This window comes from Triticum aestivum, chromosome 1D, assembly GCF_018294505.1.
Source record: "Triticum aestivum cultivar Chinese Spring chromosome 1D, IWGSC CS RefSeq v2.1, whole genome shotgun sequence".
Classification (NCBI taxonomy): Eukaryota; Viridiplantae; Streptophyta; class Magnoliopsida; order Poales; family Poaceae; genus Triticum; species Triticum aestivum.
Genome location: NC_057796.1, coordinates 486355425 through 486383334, shown reverse-complemented (window position 1 = coordinate 486383334; position 27910 = coordinate 486355425). Strand labels below are relative to the sequence as shown.

The 27910-nt window shown below is 44.4% G+C and overlaps 3 protein-coding genes across 3 annotated transcripts; 1 reads left to right on the top strand and 2 right to left on the bottom strand.

The window, feature by feature from the left end:
• Nucleotides 1–1022: 1022 nt before the first annotated feature.
• On the top strand, nucleotides 1023–8169 carry LOC123183304 (disease resistance protein RGA5). Its single transcript, XM_044596086.1, has 3 exons — nucleotides 1023–2043; nucleotides 2179–2613; nucleotides 5982–8169. The coding sequence occupies exons 1-3, from the start codon at nucleotides 1646–1648 to the stop codon at nucleotides 7000–7002; spliced, it is 1854 nt and encodes a 617-aa protein (XP_044452021.1). The 5' UTR covers nucleotides 1023–1645; the 3' UTR covers nucleotides 7003–8169.
• A 9212-nt stretch (nucleotides 8170–17381) lies between these two features.
• Nucleotides 17382–18588, bottom strand: LOC123178173 (formin-like protein 3). Its single transcript, XM_044591408.1, has 3 exons — nucleotides 17944–18588; nucleotides 17765–17848; nucleotides 17382–17655 (listed from the first exon to the last, which is right to left on the bottom strand). Exons 1-2 carry the CDS (start codon nucleotides 18548–18550, stop codon nucleotides 17766–17768), a joined length of 690 nt encoding a protein of 229 aa, XP_044447343.1. The 5' UTR covers nucleotides 18551–18588; the 3' UTR covers nucleotides 17382–17655; nucleotide 17765.
• Nucleotides 18589–22961: 4373 nt separating this feature from the next.
• On the bottom strand, nucleotides 22962–27644 carry LOC123183303 (periodic tryptophan protein 1 homolog). Its single transcript, XM_044596085.1, has 16 exons — nucleotides 27346–27644; nucleotides 27045–27259; nucleotides 26868–26953; nucleotides 26674–26778; nucleotides 26319–26445; nucleotides 26151–26209; nucleotides 25974–26045; nucleotides 25267–25334; nucleotides 25085–25181; nucleotides 24917–24985; nucleotides 24296–24394; nucleotides 23821–23961; nucleotides 23706–23735; nucleotides 23555–23617; nucleotides 23350–23427; nucleotides 22962–23255 (listed from the first exon to the last, which is right to left on the bottom strand). The coding sequence occupies exons 1-16, from the start codon at nucleotides 27462–27464 to the stop codon at nucleotides 23160–23162; spliced, it is 1524 nt and encodes a 507-aa protein (XP_044452020.1). The 5' UTR covers nucleotides 27465–27644; the 3' UTR covers nucleotides 22962–23159.
• Nucleotides 27645–27910: the final 266 nt, after the last annotated feature.

Genomic DNA, 27910 nt, shown 5'->3' with positions numbered 1-27910 from the left:
TGGGCACCGAAAATTGCTCATACTTAACATTTTCAAACCCGTATTAGTCCCACATCGCCGACTGATGAGCTACTTGACCAGCTTAAATATCCGGGTCGTTCAGAAGGGATAAGCTTCTGACATCATTGCATCCTTTGTTAAGGATATGGACTCTTATTATGAATCTTCTATCGTTATCACATAGAAGATTCATAGTAACGATAGAAGATTCATAGTCAGGGTCTATCTCCTTCACATAGGGAACATTGGTGTCCGCTTTTTTTGAATCACTATGTGTGTATGCATCAATAAATAAATAAAAATCTATTGTCATTGTAGTAGAGGTATCAACGTATATGATCGAGACAAACTTGACACTCGATGAGCAATCATCAGTCAATGAAATGCAATCTAGTGTCAAATTTATCTCGGTCACACATGCGAGAATTAATAGACCTACACAACAATAACCAAGCTTGCCGCCATCCGCTGGCGCAGCTATTTAAGCTGGGTGGCGTCCGCCTCGCCCGGCGATGAGGGACTAAAATTTGGTTGCACCGATGAGAGATGGAGGAGTTTCGATCGCTACAGGTGAGAGAGGGGGGAGCTTCGGTCGCTGCAGGTGGGACCGCTACAACCTGCAGCGGGGTCGGTGGGTGTGCCCGGACTCCCTCATATCCGCCTTGTATTTGGGCTGGATATGAGGGGTGCCGGTCAGCCCGGGCGTTTCAGGCGTTCGTCTGGGTCAGATTTTCACGACCGAGCAATGACCGGGCGGCCTGTCTGGACGTATGAGGCGTGTTTAAGAGGTCCCATTGTAGATGCTTTATCCGTGTCGGTGAATGGATGCATGTCCAGTTTACGGGTCAAGGTTAGAGATATAAGGCCACACGTGCTTTTCTCGTTCACATTTTTTTTGAGGGGTTTTCTCGTTCACATCTAGTCGTCACGTTATTCACAAATCGCGAGAAGGGGGTGGATGGGCCCACCCCGCCTGAAATTCAGGGGAGAGAGATTAGAAAGAAGAATCCGTGCGTCTAGGATTATGGCGCAAATCGCTGCTCCACTCCACTGCTACTTCTCCTCTTGCTCGTTGACCAGCGGCGACTGTCTCGTCCCCTTCCGCCCCGTGCTCGTACTCCACCTCCGGTAGCAGATCCGGCGCAGCTACCCACCCACACTGCGCCCGACCACCTCTCGAGCTACGCCTCCTCCGTTCGACTTCGCCGCCGCACCACTGGGGCGACTTACTCTCCCCGAGCTCCCGCCGCACCACCCTGTGCTGAGTACTGTAGTCCCCCTCCCGCCGCAGATCCGGCACATCCATCCATTTCCGGCCGCGGATCCGGCTGCAGCCACCCACCACCGGCTCGACTTCGCCGCCGCTCCACTGCAGCACCGCGTCGCTCCGAATCACTTGGTTACTTCTTGCCCTCCTCATTCACCAGCGACGTCCGCCTCCTCCATCTCCCGCGGCACCACCCCGTACTCATACTCCGCCTCGCCTCCCGCTGCAGATCCGGCACGTCCGTCCACCTCCGGCCGCGGATCCAGCGCAGGCACCCACCCATCTTGCCCCGACCACCTCTCCAGTTACGCTTCAACTGTTCGACTTTAACGCCGCATCACTGCAATACCACATCTCTTCTCCGTCGCTCGGGTCGAGATGTCGGTGAGCGCGACAATGGGGGTGATGAAGCCCCTCCTCGGCAAGCTGGCGGAGCTGGCAGGCAACGAGTACAGCAGGCTCAAGGGGGTGAGGAAGCAGGCGTCCTTCCTCGAGAAGGAGCTCAGCGCCATGAACGCCGCCCTGGAGAAGATGGAGCTCATGGACGAGCTCGATCCGGTGGCCAGAGACTGGAGGGACCACGTCAGGGAGATGTCCTACGAAATTGAAAACTGCATCGATGACTTCCTACGCAAGTTCGGTGGCGGTCATGCCAAGGTAGGCTTCATCAGGAAGACTGCTCTACGTCTCAAGATGTTGGGACAGCGTCATCGGATTGCTGACCGGATGGAGGAGCTCAAGGTTCTTGCGCTAGAGGCAAATGAACGACGCCTCAGGTACGTTCCAATTTGTCTCTGAGAATAATAGCACATGTGTATCTTTGTTAAATGTTATGTACGTACATACAACTTTCCCTGTTGTAATCTAGCTCTCGGTTATCCAAAAGATTTTGCTTGACCATCCTTTTCCAGGTATAACATCGACGAATGCAATCCTAATTCCAGCTATGAATGCAATCATAATTCTAGCTTTGTGGCTATTGATCCTCGGATGTCGGCGATATACATAGAAGCAGCTGGGCTTGTGGGTACCGATGGTCCAAGGAAGGAGCTTGTCAGTTTGTTGACAGATACTGAGAAGAAGCTCAAGGTGGTGTCCATTGTGGGATTTGGAGGACTGGGTAAAACTACACTTGCCAAAAGGGTGTATGATGAGATCCGAGAGCAGTTTGACTGTACAGCCTTTGTTCCCGTATCCCAAAAGCCTAATATGACAGAGTTTATGACAGGACTGCTTCATCGTTTTCCTAAACCACCAAAACTTGAGATTGATGAGTCTTCTCAAGCACAAGCACGAGGCATGCAAGACATAATTGATGACATCATAAAACGTCTGAAGAAGAAGAGGTAATATTTATACTTCAGTATTCACCTGTGCTCTTGCATGTGCAAATTATGTTAAATTTGAATGATTGTTTGATTTGCTGAACTCTTATTTAAGTGCCTGTGGATCGCAGGGCTTGTGAGAATCAAACATGGTTCTGATAATAGAGGCTTTTTGCTGCACAGTAGAGGCATTAGTTTTAGTTTCCGTTCATATGATTTCAAAGACATCTTTCAAAATGCGCCAATATGCAATTTTGCTACAGTCAAAGAGACTATTGTAATCATCTTCTTTGGCTCCTATGAATTAGGCGCAGAATTCAAAAATCACAACTGCATTTAGACATTAGGGGTGCTTGCATGGTTTTAAATAGCCCGCTATAGCGTTTACAAGAGGTCTTGCGCTAAGGGACTTTGATTCAAACACATGAACAAACATTCTAAAACATTTTAAAACTATAACGCTTAGAAGAGGTCCGCCGCTAAGAGGCTTAGCGCGCTAATTAAACCTATGGGTGCTGGACTACCAAAAGAATTGAAATCTTGAATTCCAAGCCCAATTCCAATGTGTTAAAATATGGCTAAACCAATTCTTTACTATCAGCAAAGAATAAAAGTGTGTCTCACATATACAATGTTCGTACATGGTAAAACGGATTTTAAGTGTCTCGGTGAAAAAGCATTTACATATTTTTCGGAAACTTACATAATGCCTACAAAATGGGTCCATAGAGCCCACCCAATCCATGCCCTTTACAAAAATGTCTCAAAATGTTTTCCCACTGCTAAAACACTTCCGAGAGGCTGCAAAAGGTGTGTTTACCACAGATTAAAAGTTTCTGTAGATATCTCAATGTGGGTTTTTGTAGAAATATCTTTGAGCCCATAACAAACCTTACCTATGACACCGAAATCTTAGGATTTATATAAGAATTGTAGATGTCTCCAAACTGTGCAGTTATGCAGCAGAAAGGATCCCCCTCCCAACCCCCCAAAAACACCATAGATTTGTAAAATTCCCGAAGGTGTGCTCATGAAAACAAGAAATTGTGCAATGCAATGCTCAGATGTGTGTTGCACAGAAACATCAAGAGGTTGTAGCCGCAATGTTCAAAAGATGCAAGCAAGAAGTTGTACCTTTTTATCTTTTCTGTACAGTACATATTTTTTACACAATATTTTGCAGATGCAGAGGCTCTTGCATGTTGATTGGTCGTTGGAGTAAAATATTGTAAACTAAAGAATTAATTAGCCTTAGGAATACCAGGGATTAAATTCTTACCAGAATCAATACATATATTTATAGTAGTATATGTTTGTAGTTTGTACTATGCTTACACTCGTGTCCATGCAAATGGATGCTGCTATGGGAAGACCATACATAACAATTAAAGCTTCCTTCCATGTTTGTTTTGGAATACCACATTTAAGAATTAAAATGTCAAGTTCATTCGCAATTTATTTTAAATGTCAAGTTAATTATTCCCGTCTCCTAAAAGTAAAAAAAAATCATTCATTTTTTGATCCCCGCGTCGCCCCCGCTCGGGCGACTCAGGCGGGTCCCCAGCCCTAGCCGCCCCCGCTCCCGAATCCACCTACCCTCACCTCGCTGCCGGAGGACGCCGCCGGGATGCGCCCGGGGACCCACGGCGGTGGCGGGGATCCTCCTCTCTTCCACGTGGTGCGGAGCCCTTGCGCGTGCGGAGGCGCGGCAGATCTGGCGGCGGCGATGGCTGGCCCTGTCGCGGGCGACGGCGACTGTGGCGCGTAGAGCAGCACGGTCACGGGCGGCGGCGGGCGGCGGCTTGCCTGGCCCGAGCGGCGGCGACTTATGCTGCGGCGGCGCGTCATCCGGCTTCGAATCGGCGGCGGCGTGGAGGGCCTGGTGGGCGGCTTGGCGGCACCTCTGGTCAGATCTGATCTGGCCAGTGCAGCCGGCGGTGGTGGCCATCTCCTTCGTTGGAGGTGGGCGGCCTGAGGCTGGATGGTCAGATCTCGGGATCCGTCACCTAGTTCCGGCTACGAGTCGGAAGACATAGTTGACAGTGAAAACCGAGCCAATGGCAGGCGATGGCGGCGTTCTGTGTCGTTACCTTCATGAAGGCATTGTCGTGCAACGACTGTCAACCCACTCGTGCTGCTCCAGGGGAAACCCTAGGATCTGGTCTTCCAGATCGGACGATGGCGGCATTGCGGTGTCGTTTCTCTCTTGGGAACATCGTTTGTGGAGCAGCGCTGGAAGACAGAGGCAGGAAGTGGAGCGGCTTCGTCTTGCACGGAGCTTCAGTGAAGATGTCAAGTCATGCCTGGCCGATAGGTGCTACACTGTGTCATGCCTGGTCGGCAGGTGCTACGCACGACAGATCTTCCAGAATCTTCGTGTCTGGATGGATGAGCGCGGGGCGGTGGCGCCGTTGGGCGTCGTGGTGGCGTCGACGGATGGACGGACTGGCAAGGATGATGGGGATCTCTCTCCTGAAGATGCGTCTGCCGTCCGATGATGATGGCGGCGTCTAAGCGTGTGCATGTGGTGTGCGCTTTATGTCTGCTGCACAGGCTATTTGTTTCGATACATTATGTGGATGGATCGGCGATGACACCGGTTTAGATATGGGAGTGAGAGCACTCCACATTATCGAGTTTTGTAGGTGTGAGCAGTGGCTTGATGTATGTTCTTGTTAGACCTTGATGGAATAATAAATAATGGCCGTATGCATCAATTGATGCAGAGGCCGGAGGTTTTAACCTCCTTTTCAAATATATATAACTGACTCTATCATAGCTTGCCACGGAACTAGTTAGGGCTTGCTAGACATTTAATGGTCTAAACGTTATTAAAAAATATGAAATAAATAGGAGAGCCTCACTCTAATATAATAAGATGATCCAATATGGTGTGATTATGAAAATATGCATTTATGTGTCGTCGGCGAAAAAAACAAGCGTTTCAGCTCACTGCAGGATCAATATATACTGAAACATTTGTTCTTTTTGTCCAGCACACATCCAGTCATATTTTGTCAATCCCTCCGTTGGATCATGTTATATTATAGGTGTGTTGGTTCAGTATTTTTTTCAGGATTTTTAAGAACTTTTATACCGTCGAAAACCTTAACTAGTTCTGTTATATATATTTTGGTTGCTAAGCATTATATAGGAAACCAAATTAGCTTAGATTTTATTGAGTGTTAATTCACCATACAATCATTATATGTCTTTTAGTCTTGAAATATTGTTTGAGCCTACTAATGTATACCAAAAAATAGCGGATTTTGCTTGAATTTGATTTGCAGTATTTTGTTGATCTAGTTGGATAGAATATTTTGAATCTTTCTTCTGCACTTATAATCATGTGCAGCTGTACGTATATAACATGTGTATGCTATTCATAGGTACCTTATTGTAATTGATGATTTGTGGGACCAGTCAACATGGAATACTATTAGCCGTGCCTTTCGAGAAGAATTTCCAGAAGATGCCAAGGGGAGTAGAGTAATAGTAACCACACGAGTGGAAGGCGTGGCTTATGGAGCATGTTACAGTCGACCTGAGTGCATTTACAGAATGAAGCCCCTCGGCGAACAAGACTCAAAAAGATTGTTTTTTCGTAGAGTATATGGGTCTGAAGATGACCATCCATCTCGATTTGAAGAAATCTCGGCTGAAATTCTGAAGAAGTGTGGTGGTCTCCCACTTGCAATCATTACTATAGCTAGCCTATTAGCTAGTCGTCCTCAAAGGATAAGGGATGAGTGGGAGAGCATTAGGAATTCTCTTGGAACCCAATTTGCGGTAAATCCCACATTGGAAGGGATGAGGAGTATATTAAACCTTAGCTACATCCATCTTCCGCTTCAACTCCGGGCTTCTTTTCTGCACCTTGGTTTCTATCCAGCAGACTGCGAGATTGAGAGGGATGATTTGGTTCGACAATGGTTAGCTGAAGGGCTTGTCAATAAGTTGCATGGCCGAGATATGGAGGTTGTTGCGAACAACTATTTTAATGAGCTTGTCAACAGAAGTTTGATTCAGCCTGACCGTACAAAGTGTGGGGAGTTGGTATCGTGCAGAGTACATGATATGATGCTCGATTTGATCCTAAGCAAGTGTGAAGAGCACAACTTTCTCAGAGTTGAATGCAATTCTGAAGACATGGCAAGAGAGCATGGCTCGAAATACAAGGTCCATCGCATATCCATGAACTTCAGCGGTGGTGGTGCAGCCGATGAGACGGCATCAGGGACCATACCTTCTAGCATGTCCCATGTTCGATCACTTGCACATTTCGGAGGATCCACGTACATGCCCCCTCTTTTGCATTTTAAGTATCTAAGGGTGATTCTCTTCAAAATTTTAGGGGACAAGACAACCGATCTCACTGCTATTAGCCAGTTGTTCCAACTGAAGTATTGAAAGGTTTCAGTTACACAACGAATCAAACTCCCTACTGAAATTCAAGGGCTTGTGCATTTGGAGACACTAGATTTATATTGCTATCAGTTAAAAATCCCATCAGACATAGTTCGCTTGCCCTGCTTATCCAACTTGATAGTGCCAAAAGGGACAAAGCTACCTAAAGGGATCAGGAATATGAAATCACTGCGCACTCTGGATGGGTTTGGGCTAAGGTGGAGCTTGTTGGAGGATATCGAGGGCTCGGTGAGCTGACCAATCTGAAGTGTCTGAATCTTGTAGAGGGTGACGTGGACATTCTAACGACATCAGAGGTTGTTGCTTTGGCGTCCTCCATTGGAATGCTCCATGACCTCATATATCTCTGCATCCATGGCACTTTCTTTGATATAGGTGACCAACTGGGATCATTATCAGGTCCTTCTCGTCATATCAAGGTACTTCAACTGTGTGGTTGGGTGATGTCTCGAGTTCCCAAATGGATTTGTGGTCTCGAATGCCTCTCTTGGCTAGAGCTGAATATTATGACGTGCACTGACGAGTTTCACGCTCTTGGAGAGCTGCCTTCTCTCGTCCATCTCAGTTTATGGTTGGACAGTATCCCTGAAGACAGTGCTGTCATTTTCTCCACGGGATTATATCCAGTTCTTGAGACATTTAGATGTTTATCAAAGTATGATGTTACGGCATACCTGGCCTTTGAGGCAGGGGCCATGCCCAAACTACGTAGGCTCCAACTACAATTCCACAAGGATCACTGGGGTGGCGCTACACCAGTTGGTTTGGAGCACCTGTTGAGCCTCGAGAATATCTCTGTAGATATCACCTGCTGCTCCCGAGAAGTGCTGGATAAAGCAGACTCTGCGTTCAGAAACTGTACACAGCTGCACCCAAACCGTCCTTCCTGTATGGTCCATGGGTAAATTAATAGCTGGCAAATGAATGTACTGCCAAACCTGCAGGCTGCAGAACTGTGCTCCCAGGGGTATTGTCGAGAGCAAAGGGAGAATGATTGGATTAATTTACAAGTGGAGTGTGATGTGTTTTTGCTCCTGAGAGCTTCGGGAATCAAGTCAATGTGGTTTGGTTTGCGATATGTTTTTGCTTTCTTGTATAAACTGAACTAGCACGCACGCACGCAAGTAAGAGGATTAACGTTGAAGGCTATATGTATCGTGCGTCATGGTAGTTTTGCCAACGGGCAATCGAGAAAGAGGCGTTGCATAGTTTCATCCTGATCACAAAAACATCTAAAACTACCCACTCGCTTTTGCTTTACCAAACTATCTTTTGTTAAGATCACTCTCCTGTGCACAAACCACATGAAGTTTTTTTTTTGAAACTGGGACACATGAAGATTTTAATTTTAAGGGAAACTTTAATCTTCCAGATATGAAGGAATAGTACAGCGATATTGGATCACAAAAGGGAGTACTAAACTTGACCTCTTTACAATGCAATCGCTGATTTTTTATCGAAAAGGGAGGATTACCCCGGCCATGCAATCGCTGATGGGTGTTTGATATTTGTGTGTGGTATCCTTAAGCAGTTGATGATGATTGTATTTAAACAAGCTGCCGCCTATCTAGTACGAGTAGTACGTAGTTGGCACGTGCATGCATGCATGCATGCATGAATGTGCTCTCAAACCAGGCTGCGGAGCATTGTGCTTCACGGGATACTATTTGCCGAAACAGTGACACGGAAAAGCAAGGGCCGTAGAATTCCGTAACAGTCCAATTGCTCTCTCGCTCTCTCAGTTACGTAATATACTTTGCATATAGTTGAATGAATCTGGAATCTGGGAACAGGATCAGAGGAGCAAGGAGACAGGGAAGAAAGGTACGTTCAGAGACTCTTCAAAATTAATAACTGCTTAATTAAACCACAGGCACAGACAGATGGGTCCCAGGTTAACCCCGTGACTGGCGTCATCAGGTGGAGATCCCCAGCGTTGCCTGCATATCGTGTGCCTGGGGCTTGTGCGCGACTTGGTCCTTGAGCAACGCCCACCTCTGCTTTGCTCTGTTCACTTGCTCTCTCCCCTGCTCTGCTCTTTTCCAAGTTGCTCCTTCCTCTGCTGTCTTCTGTTCTCTGCTTTGCTCTGTTTTCTTTCTTTCTGAAGTTACTCCGCTTATGCCTTCTTAGACTCTACCTACGTGACGACACAAGTCGCGCACACCCGACGACGACTGGTTCAGGTGCAATCGATCGACCTCTTTGGCCTAGGAAAATCAACTACGCACTGCTGATGACCGTTCTGAGTTCATCTCATGCCACAATTACAAGCCACGAAACGGTGAAACTTTGGTGTCCACCGTCCAGTTAGAGTGACACATATCTTTGCCCTTGACAACTTCGGAAATTAATAGTTGGAGTAAAAATCAACGTGAAGCTAAACTTGGGGGCTGGGCAGGTTGGGGCACTCCAAATAGTCGCCCCCCGCCCAAGCACTAGCCCACGGAGTGATCAATGCGAATCAATTGGCTGGGCGGGTTGGGGGCGCTAATCCGAAGGGCCCCTAAGTAACACTAAGGAGCTACATATGAGATATGACGTCCGTCCTAAACCTCTGAACACTAGCTCATCAACATTTTTGTCTTTTTTTTAATAAAGGACTAGCACATATGCCCGTGCGTTGCAACGGGAGAGCTATTTCTTTGTGAGAAGCAATGGGAGAGATAATTGATTTGTTCACCAAAAACGATCTCCATAGCGGTGTGATAGAAAGGAGTTGTGGTCTTCTCGCGGGTCATGTTTGTCCCGTGAGATCTTGATATTGGTGGGGTTAGTTGGCATGGCGGCAATCATCCAGCTCGTGCCTTTTTTTCCTCTGGGTCCACCTCTGTCTCGGGGTTGTGTCTGCCTCCTCATTTGGTAGCTATGCAGTGACCTTCAGGGCACGGTTGTTTTGACCACTCTCTCTTACGATTGCGTAACCGGATGGATTACTAATTGTAGCACATAAATCCCGTTTCATTAGCATATTTAGCGAATAACCAGACATCATTATCCCTTCTTTATTAGGGTTTTTTTAGCACTAACGTGCCCACAATTTTTTTATTCGAGCCAAACCAATATATTCTCTTTTATGGGTCCAAGAAAAGAATTTCTCCCTCGGACGACCCAGTAGGGACTGCGGCTAAGGCCAAATATTGCCTGTGCAATGAAGCAAATTTTTTCTTGGGCCAACTGCGCGGGGGCTACTATATGAAGCTAGTTGCGTAAAATAGCGTGTGGGACGCACATCGGTTCGTGTATGGGCCAACACACTGGTAGGCGCCAAGGCGACCTGTGTTTGTAAGGCGCGAAAAAATCCCAAAAATGATGAGTTGAAGGATCGAAATCTTGACCTCAAAAACCCGACTACGTGCTGCTAGTCACTCGAAGACACGAGTCATACCAACCAATGGCCAACTCAAAGATTTAAGATCATACTCCAATGTCAGATTGATAAAAAAATACTTTAAAAAATATACAAATTGATGAATATTCTTGGAAAAATGAATAATTTTGAAAATCCCAAACCATTTTTTGTCATTTTTTACATTTTTTCAGAAATACACAACAAAATTTGGAACTTTTGAAATTCACAATTTTATTTGAAAACATGAACCTTTTATAACAACATGAATATTTTTTGAATTTGTGATTGTTTTTTAAAAAGGAAACACATTTTGAACAATCAAAACCATTTTAAGAAATGTGTTTCTTTAAACTCGGACATTATTCTGAATTTGCGAACATTTCACTAAAACATGAATATTTGAAATATTTTTTAAATGCTACTTTTACTGGAAAATCTCAAATAACTTTGGAAAACACAAAGAAAAAAGTGGATTTTTTTAAAATCTGAACCAATATTGGAAGGAGAACAAAGATCTAATGTTCTAAACGTTTTGCAAAACGTAATATATTATAAAATTTTGGGCATTTTCTAAAAAATATGATTTTTTCCTGATATTATGAACTTTTTTAAAAAATTGAATATACTAAAAAAGGGAGAAAGAAAAATAAACTTGAAAGGAAAAAAGACAAAAGAAACATAAAAGAAAAAGAGAAAGAGACGAAAAAAGAAAATAGAAACATAAGACAGAACAAAAAGAAGAAAATGGTTCAAGCCAACTTGTGCAGGTTGTGCGAATTTGCGTCAATTTTGGAATGAGAACAAAGATTTAATGTTTTGTACATTTTTCAAAATGGAATATATTTCAAAATTCTGAACTTTTTTTAATTTAATCTATCTGATATTATGAATTTTTTTCAAAAAAAAGTATACGGAAAAGGGAGAAAGAAAAATAAAATTCAAAGGAAAAAAAGGCCAATAAGCCAAGCAGGGTCACGCAAAGATTCTTCGTCACGTGCATCACGTCGATTGCAGAGCGGACCTCTAGATCTTTCCAATAGGGCAGGTCCCAAAATATAGATTTCTTCTTCCACATGGGTGCGCGTCCGTCAGCGTCATTCGGAACAGGTTGTCCGCCAGGACCCTTTCCAAAGACTACCTTCAAATCCTTGACCATATCATGTACATCAGCACCAGTACGGTGGCGAGGCTTCGTCCGGTGATCCGCCTCACCTTTGAAATGCTTGCCTTTCTTTCTTACGGGATGCCTGCTCTGAAGAAATCGACGATGTCCCAGGTACACATTCTTTCTACAATTGTCCAAATATATACTGTCAGTATCATCCAAACAGTGCGTGCATGCGCGGTATCCCTTGTTTGTCTGTCCTGAAAGGTTACTGAGAGCAGGCCAATCATTGATGGTCACGAACAGCAAGGCCTTTAGGTCAAATTCTTCCCCCATGTGCTCATCCCACGCACGTACACCTGTTCCATTCCACAGCTATAAGAGTTTTTCAACTAATGGCCTTAGGTACACATCAATGTCGTTGCCGGGTTGCTTAGGGCCTTGGATGAGCACTGACATCATAATGAACTTCCGCTTCATGCACAACCAAGGAGGAAGGTTATACAAACATAGAGTCACAGGCCAGGTGCTATGGTTGCTGCTCTGCTCCCCAAAAGGATTAATGCCATCTGTGCTTAGACCAAACCATACGTTCCTTGCGTCATCTGCAAACTCCTTCCCGTACTTTCTCTCAATTTTTCTCCACTGCAACCCGTCAGCGGGTACTCTCAACTTTCCATCTTTCTTACGGTCTTCTCTGTGCCATCGCGTCGCCTTGGCATGCTATTTGTTTTGGAACAAATGTTTCAACCGTGGTATTATAGGAGCATACCACATCACCTTGGCAGGAATCTTCTTCCTGGGGCGCTCGCCCTCGACATCACCAGGGTCATCGCGCCTGATCTTATAGCGCAATGCACCGCATACCGGGCAAGCGTTCAAATCCTCGTACTCACCGCGGTAGAGGATGCAGTCATTAGGGCATGCATGTATCTTCTGCACCTCTAACCCTAGAGGGCAGACAACCTTCTTTGCTTCGTACGTACTCTCAGGAAATTCGTTGTCCTTTGTAAGCATATTCTTTATCATTACCAGCAACTTTCCAAATCCCTTGTCAGATACACCATTCTCTGCCTTCCATTGCAGCAATTCCAGTGTGGTGCCCAACTTTTTCTTGTCAGCTTCGCAATTCGGGTACAACAATTTCTTGTGATCCTCTAATATGCACTACAACTTCTTCTTCTCCAAATCACTTGCGCAGTTTCTCTTTGCATCGGCAATGGCCCGACCTAAATCATCAGCGGGCTCATCTGATGCCTCTTCTTCAGCTTCTTCCCGCATTGCCGGCTCAGCTTCTTCCCCCATTGTTTTATCATCGTATTCAGGGAACCCATGGCCAGGATAGTTGTCGTCGTCCTCTTCTTCTTCTTCATTGTCTTCCATCATAACCCCTCTTTCTCCGTGCTTGGTCCAAACATTGTAGTGGGGCATGAAACCGGACTTAAACAGGTGGACGTGAATGGTTCTTGACGTAGAGTAATTGTGATCATTCTTACGGACTAAACATGGACAAGGCATAAAACCATCCGCCCGCTTGTTTGCCTCAGCCGCAAGCAGAAAAGTTTGCATGCCATTAATGAACTCGGGAGAGCATCGGTCATCGTACGTCCATTTTCGGCTCATCTTCATTACACAACACCGGATAGACCAAATTAATACAAGTTCATACATAAAGTTCATACAAGACTTAAATGCAACAAACAAATAACTCTCTAACTAAAGAATTTAAATGCAACAACAAATGCGATCAAGATCGCAACTAAGGTAACAATTGATCCAACAACATAATGATACCAAGCCTCACTATCAATGGCATATTTTCTAATCTTTCTAATCTTCAAGCGCATTTTCTCCATCTTGATCTTCTGATCATCGACGGCATCGGCAACATGCAACTCCAATTCCATCTTCTCCCCCTCAATTCTTTTCAATTTTTCTTTCAAATATTCGTTTTCTCTTTCAACTAAATTTAACCTCTCGACAATAGGGTCGGTTGGAATTTCCGGTTCACAAACCTCCTAGACAAAAATATCTATGTCAACTTGATGGGCATAATTTGTCATAAACACGAAATGCAACAACTAGTTTTAAAAGAGAATATACCACATCCGAATCATAAAAAGAACGAGGGCCGACGGGGACGGATATCAAAACCATGGCACTATGTATAACAAACAACGTACGGGTAAGATAATTATACGAGTAACTATATATCCAAATCACACAAACATCAATTTGGTAATGTAAAACATTCATGAACAAGAGGCTCACCACAAGGTGGTGCCGGCGACGGAACGGTGCGGGCGATCGACTGTGGTTACGACGGAGATTTAGAAGGCACTAAGTAAACCACACCTACATATGCAAACTAAGTGTTAGTTTTGACCACAAATTGCATATAAATCAAATACTAGCACATATATTTTCTACCAAATTACTAAACTCATAAATTAATCACTATACAAAGCATTGCAAGAGCTAATCTAGCAATGAGAGATGAAAGGACAAAGTTGCTAACCTTTGTGATTATTTGAATGGATGGGGGCCTTCAAATCTTGACAAATTTTGGGCAAAATGTGTGATGAGCTCGAGAGGAAGAGGGGAAGAACAGAGAGGAGAGGGGAAAGGGGAAGAACAGAGCGAGCTCGGGTGGGCGAAGGGCTTATGTAGGACGACCTTTAGCACCGGTTCGTGCCATGAACCGGTACTAAAGGTGCTGGAGGGGCCCCGGACTGACAACATCCTGCCACCACTCACTTTAGTACCGGTCCGTGGCACAAACCGGTGCTAAAGGTCGGCCACGAACCGGTACTAATGAAAGCGGCTGGCTAGCCGTTGGAACCGGCACTAATGCACACATTAGTGCCGGCTCAAAAGCAAACCGGCATTAATGTGCTTGACATTTGACCCTTTTTCTACTAGTGATGTCATATGTTTTGACGTGTCAAAATGGATGGTAATGGAGGCGTTTGGGCCATGTTGCTTCGTGCCACACGTGTGAACGTTAACATTAGCAAATAAATAAATCGGGTAGCCATACATGTATTAGTTTCCTAGATTTCAGGATTTTCTTATGGCCGAAAGCTTATTTCCCTCTCTTTTTTAGGACGTCGATAACTGGCACACGTGTGACAGGAACGAAGGCGCACCACACGTCTCTAAAGCAAACAGATTGCCACGTCATCGCATGCATGTATGTGGAAATCTTTTTGAATTTCGAGTTTTTAAAATGTTTTATCTCTTAAATGAAAAATCCGATTGAATATCCGTTTTCACCATTAAACCATCGCAACGAGATCTTCGAAACTAGATCTCATATCAATATGTTTCGACGACTGTTTTTTGGGTTAAAAGTTGCCATGTCTATTGCACATGAATTGCCATTGTGTTTACACTGAAGTTGCCATGTTTCAGCTATTTTTCTTCTACATTTAAAAGTAAATTTTGACATAATATAAAATGGGGAACTAAAAACTAGACTTGCCATGAACCTTAAACTAAAATTGCCATGATACATGCACTTAAAATTGCCATGGTTCATACAAAAAATAATTGTCATGGTCAAAGTAATGGAATTGCCATGGTCAAAATACTAAAATTGCCATGATCTATAAACTAAAATTGCCACATGGCAACTTTAGTGTAAACACTATGGCAACTACAGTGTAAACATCATGGTAACTTTTTGGCAATTTTTTTTATCGAAACATATCAACATGGGATCTAGTTTTGAAGATCTCCTCGAGACGGATTTAATGGTCAAAATGAATTTTTAATTGGATTTTTTAATTAGGAGATAAAACATTTTTAAGCTGAAACCAAAAAGATTCCTGCTGATGTCATCTGTTTTGACGTGGCAAAATGAATGGTAATGGAGGCGTTTGGGCGATGTTGCTTCGTGCCACACTTGTGAGCGTTATCAATTTGGTTTTTTTTATGTTGAGATTTTGTTTTCTAGGCCTTTCGGTAGCCAGTGGGTCAAAAGGGGTTTGCGCTTGGACGATGATACTAGCGAAAACAATTGTTAGCTAGCTTCTACCATTCCGGGCGAACTAACCCTTCGCTCAAAATCTCCCCAAATCTGACGTACGCCAGATATTCAGGTCCCTTCACCTAAATACATGCACTGTCATATGTTATCCTTTTCCAATAACTAGCACCGTGTTCCCCGCAAAGAAAAAAAAAAACTAGCCCCGTGTTTTGCATAATAATCATGACGACATCTTCAGTTTACTGGACCTGTGTAATAAGCATGTGTACAATTGTTCTGCAGGTATAACAGTGACAGATTATGAATGCATCTCTCGGTATTCTGTTGTGGCCTACATCACGAAAGCCATTTATCTATCTAACCGAACGCTGGCTACCGGGACGGAAAAACCATCTGAAGATGTGAACTTGGAATTTTGTATCGGCAAATGGCTGTTACAGAAAGAATGAAGGCCACATTCACCTTGAATTTTGATAAATAAAACGCCGCTTAGTCCACCGCTTATTTCTTGCCTTTATGTACCGTATCTGGGGCTTGTGCGCGGCTTGAGCCGCTGAATGTGCTCCCTCCTCTGCTTTGCTATGTACTTTCTGAAGTTTTTCCCTCCTCTGCTTTGCTCTGTTCTTTCTGAAGCTGCTGCCTCATCTGCTTTGCTCGATTGCTTCTGTGTCCAGACAGCCGGCTAACTAATCGAGGGAGAAGCTTCAGTGTCCGGTCGATCGGCTAACCAATCGAGCGGCATATGTTTATCTTTTTAGAACAAGGTCACATATATTTTTTGCTCTTGATCTTGGGGAATTGGTCAAAATAATTGTCTCGTTTCCTTTGTAGTACGATCCAAAGACTTCCGTGTATGAACAGAATCAAATATGCCCGCATATTTTTTTTCAAAAAGGGGGACTCCCCGCCCTCTGCATCGGAACGATGTATACGGCCACAAAAGATTCAACAAGGTCTAATAGTCTGAAAACAGAAAAATGGCAAGCTCACAAAGAGCCACAATGCCAAAAACAAAAGGCCCAAAAGCCACAACCGGCTGGCAAACAAAGATAGGTAAACTAATCGCCTATCCTATTACATGACCGCCATCCAAACCGGTTGATGATATCCCGCGCTACCATCTCCCACCAACCAAACGCTCTCTGGCCTCCGTCGGAGTGAGTAATGACCACATACGGATCAACGCAGTAGCTCGGAATAAAACCTGCAAAAAATGAATAGTTGTTGTTCTGTTAAAAGCCAAATCATTTCTGCAGTTCCAAATTGCCCACAACAACGCACATACTCCTACGCGAATGTGTCTAGCTGTTTCGGACTCTATCCCAACAAGCCATGTTCCAAATAACGTACTGACCAAATTCGGAGGAGTAGTGTTAAAGGCAATTTGCACCGTGCGCCACAAAACTCTCGCCAACGGGCAATCAAAGAAGAGGTGCTTGATAGTTTCGTCCCGATCACAAAAACTACACTTAGTAGATCCTGTCCAGTTGCGCTTAATCAAATTATCCTTTGTTAAAATGACTTGTTTATGTTCAAACCACATAAACACTTTAATTTTCAAAGGAACTTTGACTTTCCAAACATGTTTGGAACTAGGAATAGCACTAGTGTTTCCATTACCGACAATAAACTTTGTTCTATTAAAGAAGGCAGCTTTGACTCTCATAAGCCCCTTCCAAAACGGCGAGTCAGTCGGTCTCACTGTCACCTGAAACAAAGTCTTGGACTGCAGATATTTACTATGAAGAATCTGCGCCAACGTTGCCTCAGTCTTAACTGATAACTTATACAACCACTTACTGAGAAGACATCTGTTCTTGACTTCAAGATTCTCAATATCAAGGCCCCCCTGGTCCTTTAACATGCCCGCATATACAGTAGATCACCTCAACCCAGCCTTAATTAACTCTGGGCCATCACACAAACAACACAATTATGGGCAGCAATAACATAATATGCATCTAATTTATATATTATCCAATATCGATTACATGATTGAAACTCTACTAATGTAACTAAGCAGCACTAGGAACTACGTATGACGTACGTCTGAACCCTAAACGCTAGCTGATCGATGTTTTTCTCTGTACCTAAGCAAAACCAACTAAAACGATAATTTGACTCTATATCTAATCCTGATGAAACCATCTTTGGTCCATGCATCCATCCTTTTGCCACTCTAGGGTGATTCTGCAACACGAAAACGCAAAGGCGAAATTAATGTCAGAGGCTAAACATAATATAGTACAGAAATAATTTAGGGTTGTTGTTCAACGCATATATGAGAGATCAAGATAACCTCAAGGTGATGGTGATGGCGCGGGAGAAGCAGCAGGAGGCGCCGGAGACATAGCTGGAGGCGTCAGCGGCGGCAATGGTTGGGCTGTCAGATCATCACAAGTTAATCAATCTCCTTCAAAGAAGAATATATAAGAAAACAAAAAAACAGGCAAGACAGCAGGGGTTGGTGCAACTTACTGCCACACGAGAAGATCGTCTGGAAGGGTATCATGGCGCCGCACCTAGCCGGGAGGATGAGCATGCGGATGGGATCGATGGGCTTGGGGAACAGCTTGCTCATGCCGCCATTGTTGTTCAGGCCGTGGCATAGGCAGATCGGTGCGCTGCTGATGACGGATTTGAGGCCGTCACAGCATGCGCCCGGAGGCGAGAACACGGTGATGTTGGTGAGGTAGTCCATGCACGGTATCATGGCCGTCAACGGCGTCAGGCACTCCTTCGGCGGTGGCGGTGGTGGCGAGCGGGTGGGGAGTGGGATGTGTGGCATGCCGGGGATCTGAGGCAACCCTTGGGATGGCGGTGCACCAAAGAGCGGAGGCAGGCCGGGGATCTGGGGCAGCGGCGGGAAAAGGGAGCGGAATATGGGTGGTAGGCTAGGCATGCCGGGGATCTGAGGCAACGGCAGCCCGGGAAGAGACGGGGAGCCTCCATCGGCCGTGGTGGTGGCTTGGGCTTCTTCTTGGTTTGCGGCGGCGGACCGGAGCCTCGCGTCGGACGGCTGCAGCGCGGCGGCGATGGCCAGCAGGGCAAAGAACACGGCGATGGTGTGCTTGGAGAGCGCCATCGTGTGCGTGAGGGGAAGGGACGGGCTGGAGAGGAGGATGGGATAATCATGGAGAGGATGCCCAACTATATATATATAGAGCTCCGGCTGGCTGGCAATGTACTCCTACGTTAGAGATAGAGAAGTTTGAATATTGGGAATTTGGGATACCTATCTGAATCTAGAATCTAGAAAAGATTCCTACGTCTAGAATCGTATATGGATGGAATACAGTCCCTGGACATGTGTATTATGCAGAATTGCAGATAGAGCTGGACGTTCAAACAAGCCATTTGCATGCGGTTGGTGCATAATCTCTTCTATTGGTGAGCTTGCTGCGGTTTACAAGATTGTCTTTTTCCTTCTTCTTTTTTTGAACAGGAAGTGTGATTTTTCTTATACTCCTATATTTGAAAACTACCTTTCTTTTAAATTTGATAACTCTTTGGATATTGCTCGTCAAAACGCAGACGACACAAACCGCACGACAACATTATGACACGGACACAGGCAGGAGAATCGCAGCCATACAGCTGTGAAAAAAGATTGGATTATAACTTTTAAAATCAAATCAGGCCAAAAATAGAGCACGCCCGCGTTGAATAGTACTCCCTTCATGTTTGAAAAGGTGCGAAGATTAACTAAGTAGGACTCGGCTCTGCTGGCTTCGCCGGGATAGGAGTCTGCGTGCGAAATGGTGGTGCCGATGTTGTCAAAGATGTATGACTGCTATCTTTGTTGATTTTGTTTTGCCGATCCCGGTGTAGACTTCCTTCACGTTTTTCATTATCTCGTTCATAATAACAGTACCACCATACAAGCTCCTTTTACTACATCCGACCACCTCCCGTCTCATCCTTGGTTGCATTTGTTATCAAATCCAATACATGATCGTGCATCAGAAGGTCCTTGTGTGCCAGTATCCACCCTAGTAGCATGTCGCTGGTCGATTCTGTGAGCACCCATACGTGGGGCCACAACTTACATGATGAATCCCTGTCTCGTAGGGCAGTGTCCACATATTCCTCAACTGCTCCTAATCATCAACTCCATGACCGCACCGGGGTCTGGATCGCTTGGTAGCTTCACCGTGTCATAAGTTCCTTCTCAGCAACGCATGATCATGAGGGCACCGCTATGGCAACGAATATAGAACGACCCACTCTAATACTCGGTTGACCACCACAATGCCCCCTCAGCCACAACGCATGGACCCTTCACTATGTCATTGAAACGCCCCGATGAACAATGCTCCCACAAGAATTTCTAGCTCTCCCATTGCCAGTCCACAACGAGAAGACAGCCAAATAGTATTTTGCTTTCATAAAAATGAAAAATAATTCAACTTGTTCCAAAATCATTCGCATCCATCGACTAGAGAGTTGCTTCCAACCAAACTGTATTTTGCTTCCATTAAATGAAAAAAATATTTTCACTTGTTGTAGGAGCATCACGCTTTAGCTTCCATCTACTATTGAGTTGCTTCCAACCAATTAGTAATTTTCTTCCATCAAAGGATAAAAATCAGGAGGTTAGAAACGGGCAATTTGTTCGGATATCTTGATCGTTAGATGGAAGATTATCGATGGTGCACGAGGCGTCTGACAATTGCTTATTAGACTTGGCACTGGTGGTCGCATTTTTCTGAATTTATTTCATCCCTTCCGACGATGTGCGTTCAGTGGGAGCACCAGAGGAGACGTTCCCGTCGACTACGAAGGCATCTATGATGACTTTGTTAATCTCAAGATATTATGCCAACTCAGTATCTTGAAGGTTCTCATAGGGTTGGATGTGCGTGTACTCATAGAGATGAGTGTATGTGCATTTATATGACCAGTTGCGCTTGTACTGTGTTGAGAAAAATTGCTTATTAGCATGCGTATAGCAGGAAGTGTTTTCCTTCAGTTTTTGCGTCAATGACAGGACGGATCAAGTGATATTAAGACATGGAAGAAAAATTTCCAGGTGATTGACTATGATTGCGCTTGACGTTAAGATCATGTCTCTCTATACAGAAGGAATTAGCAATCTTTTCTCTATTGCTTGTTCAGATCGTCCCTTCGCTTGGCTACATGATTTTATCTTTTATAATCTCATACATTTTAATTATAAGTATGTATTAACAACTTATATATGCACAATTAATCAACTTTCTTAAATCAGTAGTGTGGGAATTGTTCTTAGAGATCTTTGTAAAACTTGAGATGTGTTTCAGTGCTGAATCAGAACCACATAGAGATCTTGTTTTCAAGAGACTCATTGCCTCTTTTCTCCACATGGCAATCGATTGGTTCATATTCGCTCGCTGCACGTAGGTGTATCAAGAAAAAACACTTGTGGTTTAGGCCTCACATTACCTAGGTTGTATACTTGTATTACTAGCTAGAAACTTTTTTTTAGAATACGCACGAGTGTGTATCTTGTGTTAATAAAAGAAGAGGGATAGAACCCTGTCCACCAAATTACAACTCGTGCACAAGCCCATGTGACTCCGCCATACAAGTGAACTACTCACTACTCACCTGCTTAAACACCTTGACAAATAAACTCTCGAGATCCCCTCGGAGTAGCCCGGCCTCCATCCAGGATCGCCCCTCTCTGCCTATCTTTCCGATTACCGGTGCATCGATGGAGTACTCCATCGAAAACCACCGCATTTTAGTGCCTCCATAATTGCCAGACAACGAGTAATAGCAAAGTGTGCAGGTCCTTCATACCGTGATCTTGTACCATGAGGAATGCACTTCACGGCAGTAGCGTATTATTTCGGTGCTTCCACAATTTCCAGACAGTGAGAAGTAGCAAAGTGTGAAGGCTTTCATACCGCGATCTTGTACTAGCTAGAACTTAGCCGGCATAATTGATAAAAGTTTAAACGCAATTTGCCGAACCAAATAGCAACAATTGCTAGAGTATTACTTGATCTTATTGCACAACTGTATTTCCACACACATATCAGCAGGCATTATTTCTTTCTTGGGACAAGTAAATATGTAAGCCAATTTGACTAGGCTGGAAAACTAAAGAGCAGGTTAAGGAGGAGGGGTTGTCGCCGCCAGTAGCATGTCTTGTGAAGACGAGGATTTTTTACACGCTGCCTTGCATTCGGCCATAGTCCAGTGGCAGTTGTTATCTGCCAAACAACATACACAATCTTCTGGAGTACTGCGGCATTTACTCTTAACGCATAGCCCGTTTGGTAAATTGACCTTCTTGCTATCCATGTCACCTATGATTCGGCCTACGAGATAACAAACGAGCAAATGTAATGCAAAAAAAGTAATATTTTAGAGTGAATAAATAACGGCGCAACAGATTAGACAAGAGACAAATGAAAACGGCCTTCAGTAGCTATACTACATACTTCCAGGTAACTGGAAAATTGAGTGTGCATAACCTGATTGGTGTGCTTACATTGAGCAACAGTAGCAGAGCATACGAGATACAGAGAGAGTAGGGCTGCTAGTGCAAGGATGCGAATCGTGTACTTGTCCATACCCCGGTCGATACAGCAGTAGCTAGGCAGGCACTCACTTTGGTTGTCAATGAGAAATATTTACTTGTTCTAGAATATATTTTGCTCGCAATCTCGTATATATAGGAGACTGAGAGAATAGAGATCCGGTGTTATAACTCATCCCGATCCCTGCAGTAAACACCGAGCAATAAATTTGGAATTATTCCATACTAGTATGTACCCTCACTGAAGTCCCCAGGCGCATAAATCAAGATTATTTTTCTCCTTTTCTGGACAAGTTTCCAAAACTTGGTGGCAAAATACGAACAGATTAAGAAATTATTGTTTGTCGGAATTATCTCCTATGTTTATACATTTCTATATATGTCCGAATTGTAATTCTCCAATATTTATTGCCTTGTATGGTATAGTACTGCTATTAGCAATAGTGTTAAAAAAATTGAGCGGTAGCAATAGTTTTAATTAGGTAGATTTCGAATGAGAGATAGTGTATGAGCCAGCCTTAATGCGATCGAAATTGGGGTGTTTTGAGGGAGGCGCCGTCAAGCCGAACGGTTCTACGTGTGATCTTCTGATCGATCGTGGTGACTAGAAGCCAGAGCATGCCTACACAGTCAAAATAAAAACGATTACAGGGGTACATAAATTTTCAGGATATCTTTGACAAAAATGCTACACCTACGGGCAAGAATTGAAATTGGAGCCTGCTAGTTGACTGGTTGGGCCATACATCCACCTATACGTTTTCCAACACCACCTATACGTAGTATACAGTGCTAAAAAAACTCTATGTGTAGTATGTATATACATGGTTCGTCTGACAAAAATAATGGGTATTCAACTGAATACCCATGAACTGGTCGATGGCGTTTTGAAACAGAGGGGGTGTAAAACAGCTAACTTGAATTCTCTGAAAACTAGTACACCTGACATTTTGAAACAGAGGGAGTATAAAACAGCTAACTTGACTTCCTTTTTCTAGGTCCAAATAAAACGGATTCCATGACAAACTGCGAACTCTCACTACAGATCCATTTCTGCTGTCGTTTGGTTGTACATATATAAATAAATCCATGCTCCCATTACATTTCACCCAGTAACAAAACTGAAACGCGGAAAAATCTATCCTATCACATAGCGTCGAGCCCATCATTCTGCGGGGGGGTCGTTTCGCAGAGCTGGTGCATTTTGCCGCCCCTTCCCAAATTTGTTCGCCACTGCGGGTTCCGACAGCGTGTTCCAGACCTGCCAAACACGTAAGCGAGAAGAGTGTCTGTCAGTGGAAGAGACACACATGGAAGCTTCGACAGAAAACGTATACCAAGGGCGTGGTGCTTACCTTCAGTTTGCCTTTCGATCCTCCACACGCTAACAGGAAGGGGTTGTCGATCGAAAACGACACCGAGAATATAGCTCCCTGGAAACAACAAAACAGATGGATGAGCAACATGGTACAGCTCCCTGGAACAGAATATAGCTCCACATTGCAGTAAGTCTTTCCTTTTACAGATGGACAAGGGGTGTAATTCGGTCAGAGTACGTACAAGCTTAGGATTCAGCGACGAGACGCACGAAGGCTGGTTGTTCGATAGATCCCAGAGCTTCACCTGTGTTTACAGATAGATATGTAAGCAACCGGTTGGATCAATACCACGAGTGTTAATAGCTTCTTCAGCACATAGTTAATAAACGCACCATTTTGTCGGTTGAACCAGTCGCAAGAAACTGCAAAAAAGGGCAGGGTCAGTAATTCAGTTCATGTGGCTGCATCTCTCTTTATTTAGCACACTGAAATGAAAATGTAACATACGTTAGGGGTAGAAGGCGCGAAGGATATGGAAGAAACGGCCTTTTCGTGTGCATGCAGAGTAAAAATCGGCTGTCCAGGATTTGAATTTGATGAAGCTGTCCGAATATCAAACGCTTGAACCATCCCATTTTCAAGACTAACCTGCAAGACCCAGCTGCCACATTATCATACCATCAAGTATATAACACATGCACCAAAAAAGAAAATCACAAATACAAATTCATTCTGAGATAATGACTTAGTATAGCCTTAAATAATTAACTGCAGGGATCCTAAGATGCTAACTATAGACTTGCTTCATGAAAGAACAGAACTCTATTGATCTGGATTTGAATCATACTGTTTCTAATGGAAACTTCACTAAAGTTTAGCAGAAAGTTGTTGTCTGTCAGAAATTTCCAATTGTTCTATAAAACCACAGATAATTTAGTTGAACCACTTTAGCATACAGGTAAAATACAATGAATTCACTTACCACAAACGACTGTTCATTGTGTGGATCACAAACTAAGCTCTCTACATCTGCTTCCACAGGCCATTTATGGCAACATTGTCCACTGTCTTTCATATCTGTCTGTAAAATGTTACCAATATAAGTTCTGTGGATGCAAGTACAAAACATATAAAAATAAGCAACAACCTTCTCAACAAGAATGTCAAATAAACACTGAACTGCATCTCAAAGTATCTATGTTAACGCAACAGGCCGCTCCACAAGAATGGCAAATCAAATTATCTTCTTCACCTATGAAGGTGAACTCCCAGAACCAAAAGAAGGTGTATGTAATATGTTACTCCCTCCGTCCCATAATATAAGAGCGTTTTTGACAATAGTGTAGTGTTAAAAACGCTCTTATATTATGGGACGAAGGGAGTATATAACTAGTATGATCGCCTTTAACTAGTAGCTACTCATCCAAAACTGGCTAGTATCCACAGCTCAATTACACAAGCAGACAAGATTATTATTTGCTGACATGCTAGAGATCAGCATGCTGATACAATCTGGTCAAGTGACAAACAACCAGAATATGTAATAAGCAGCAGCAGCAATTTCAGGAGAATGATTCACATGATGGCCAAGGACATCCATTACCATGGCAATTGTTCTATCAAAAGATCCACTGAGAAGAACTTCAGGTGACCTCCAGGCAACTGATTGAACCTACATGTTGGGCAGAAGGAAAATTAACTTGATATGCCACAATATAATATTTCGGACCGATACATACAGAATTAAAGAAGAATGAGTATCAATCATTACCTTGTCATCATGATGTTGCAGTGTGACTAAACATTTACCAGCACTTAAGTCCCAAACTTTCACAGTTTTGTCTGCACTTGCACTAGCTAGAGCGTTCCTGAAGTAAAGGAGTAATCAGCAGGGGTCCAGTAAGTGAAAAGAGAGTGGGAGATGCAATCACTTGAGCAGAAACCAAAACGCACCTCACCACCGTGTTCCACGCAAGACCAAGCACAGAACTTCTATGGCTACCCTTCTTATATGTTTTTCCCTGTAGATGACATGCAGCATGAATAATGTAGCTAAGGATTCAAGGAAGGAACGAATGCTCAACCGCTCACAGGCATACGTGAATCATAATATCATGAATACGAAGTACCAACATTTGTTCTACACACATTGTACCCTCATCCAATCAGCATCATTTTGCACCAACATTGTCAATTTGACAGCCAAAAAGCAACCCAATCTGCACCTTAACTTACTGAACCTACTAGGACCTGTGTAACGTACTTAGCAAGGAAGAATTGGATAGATCAATTCAATCTCGTTTCATGTGCCTTTTGTTTAGGTGGAGTTAGCCCGGATCTCAACCATCCATTTCAGCACATTTAATGGGATACAAAGCTAGTAAGCTACATGGGCAACATACTGGTAATGTTAGGTCAAACTCTCAGTCAATCTCAATCTAGCCTAAGTTTAGAGATTACGAGACCAGGTTGCAGATTTCCCCACATGATAACCTGCTGTGGTTGCCATGGAAATCAAAGGGGAAAACAACATAAAATTGGGGGGATGTCGGGAATGTCAAGGCAAGACTTTACAATGAGAGCAAGAAAAGGAGTCACGAGAAGCAAATAAGCAATCGAAAACTTCAAAATATCTCAACAATGAAATATTAGTAGCATACCTTTTTCCCCTTAACTTTCTTCTTCTTTTTTGAAACTCCTCCTAGCACATAATGTGGTTCGACCTCGTCGACCTGTTACATAACATGAAAGTCCACAAAACAGTACATTAATTTCTTTGAAGCAAAGCAATTCAAGGCCATACGAAATAATAGTCATGTGTATTTCTGAAAACTTACGACATCCAGGTTCCATATTTCAATTGTAGGATCCATGGTGCCAACAGCTATGAAATTTCCTGCAACACAAGATGAGGAATAGAGTAAAGCCTTAGCATATAGCATTCTTCTGCAGAAACAATTTGGCACTCTTTACTTGTCAAAACTCAAGTGACACCACAATTTAACCTTTCTGTTCGCCATCCTGACGGTTAAAATCCATCCAAGCCGTGCAGAGTGGAAAATCAGAGAGAGGGACCTCATGGTGCACAAACATATTAGGATCCCCATCCTCCAGTTCTTCCACTATACTGACCTGTCATACATAATAAGGCCACTGGTCACACCTTTATGCAGTCCAACCAGGCAACCACAAACACAGGCTTTATGAGCTAGTAATGTCCAGCAAAGAGACGCACGGAGCAAAGATGTGGACTAATGTGAACCAAGTATATTCTGTATGACTGTATTCATCAATCTGAGGACAAATATATTCTATAAAACCAGCATTAAGCCCAAACCATGTCAACATTTTCACACTTGCCTGGAGAGAATTGAATTCATCCTCGTTATGAGCACAAACAATCACTATATCAGTAGGTTTGATAGTCATGTCCTCAATCTCCTCATCGTCGTCCTCGCCATCATCCTAATAAGGCAGTGAAGGAGGGTCATTCACCTCAAACGCAATAGCGAATACTAGCATACTTCTATCACGGCAAGAGAAAGCATACTCACATCGTCGTCATTCTTGATGATATAGGGGTCCTCTTCGTTGCTCTTGTAGTACAAGTCCCCCAACCCAGTGCTGAAAAGCTCGAGCCCTGACCACAACACACAAGTTACAGCTCAAGTATCAGTCGAGACCTGAACAAACTCAGGGGAGGCGATAGTCAGGGAAGCGCGAGTGCCTACCGTCCTCCTCCTCGTCGTAGGCGTCCATGTTGAGCTCGGCGAGCCCGTCGGAAACGTCGCCGACGGCGGCGGCCGAGCTGCTCTTGGTCCCGAGCGCCTTGGCGGCGGCCTTGGCCTGGGCGACCTCGTCGACCTCCTCGTCCTCGGCGCCGTCGACCTCCATCACGGCGTCGTCGTCCTCGTCCCCGTCGGCGTCGTCGGCGTCGCTCCCGGCCCTGCAAGCAAGCAAGCACCACGCTTTCATTCTACTAGAACGCGGCGGCGCGGCGAGGAAGGGGGGAAGAGGGGGGCGGGGGCCTACTCTCTGCCGAGGGCGATTTTCTTCATGGCCTCCTCGATCTCCTCCTTGGTGGGCGGCTCCGCCTCGATGGGGACGCTCTTGGCGGCGCCCCTCGGCACCCAGGACATGGCGGAGATCATCGCGGCCGAGCCGGCAAGTAAACGCGGAGGGCGAGGGGTTCTAGTTTCGTCGACGGGGCGGGCGGCGCGCGCCGGTGGCGGGAGGACGGGGGGTGGGGCGGAGAAGAGAGGGAGAGTGAGGCCGGCGGCGAGGTTGGTGTGGTGGCGGGAGGAAGGGGGGGCGGTGGAATAGGGTGGGGAGAGTGGTCGAGGACGAGGGTTTTGGTCTGCCTCCAGGGCTTCTATTGGGCTGGGATGGGCTGGGCCATGTGGGAGGTGGCAGCCGAATTGAAAGTTGTTCTGAAAAACGAATTGAAAGTTGTTCTAAAAAACGAATTGTAAGTTTTTTTTCTGAGAACAAACCAAATTGAATGTTACCCAATTGGGCTGGGATGGGCCGGGCCATGTAGTAGTTCTTTTGCTAATTCTCACAGCATATTACTAGGCTTGATTGATAGAACCGCAGT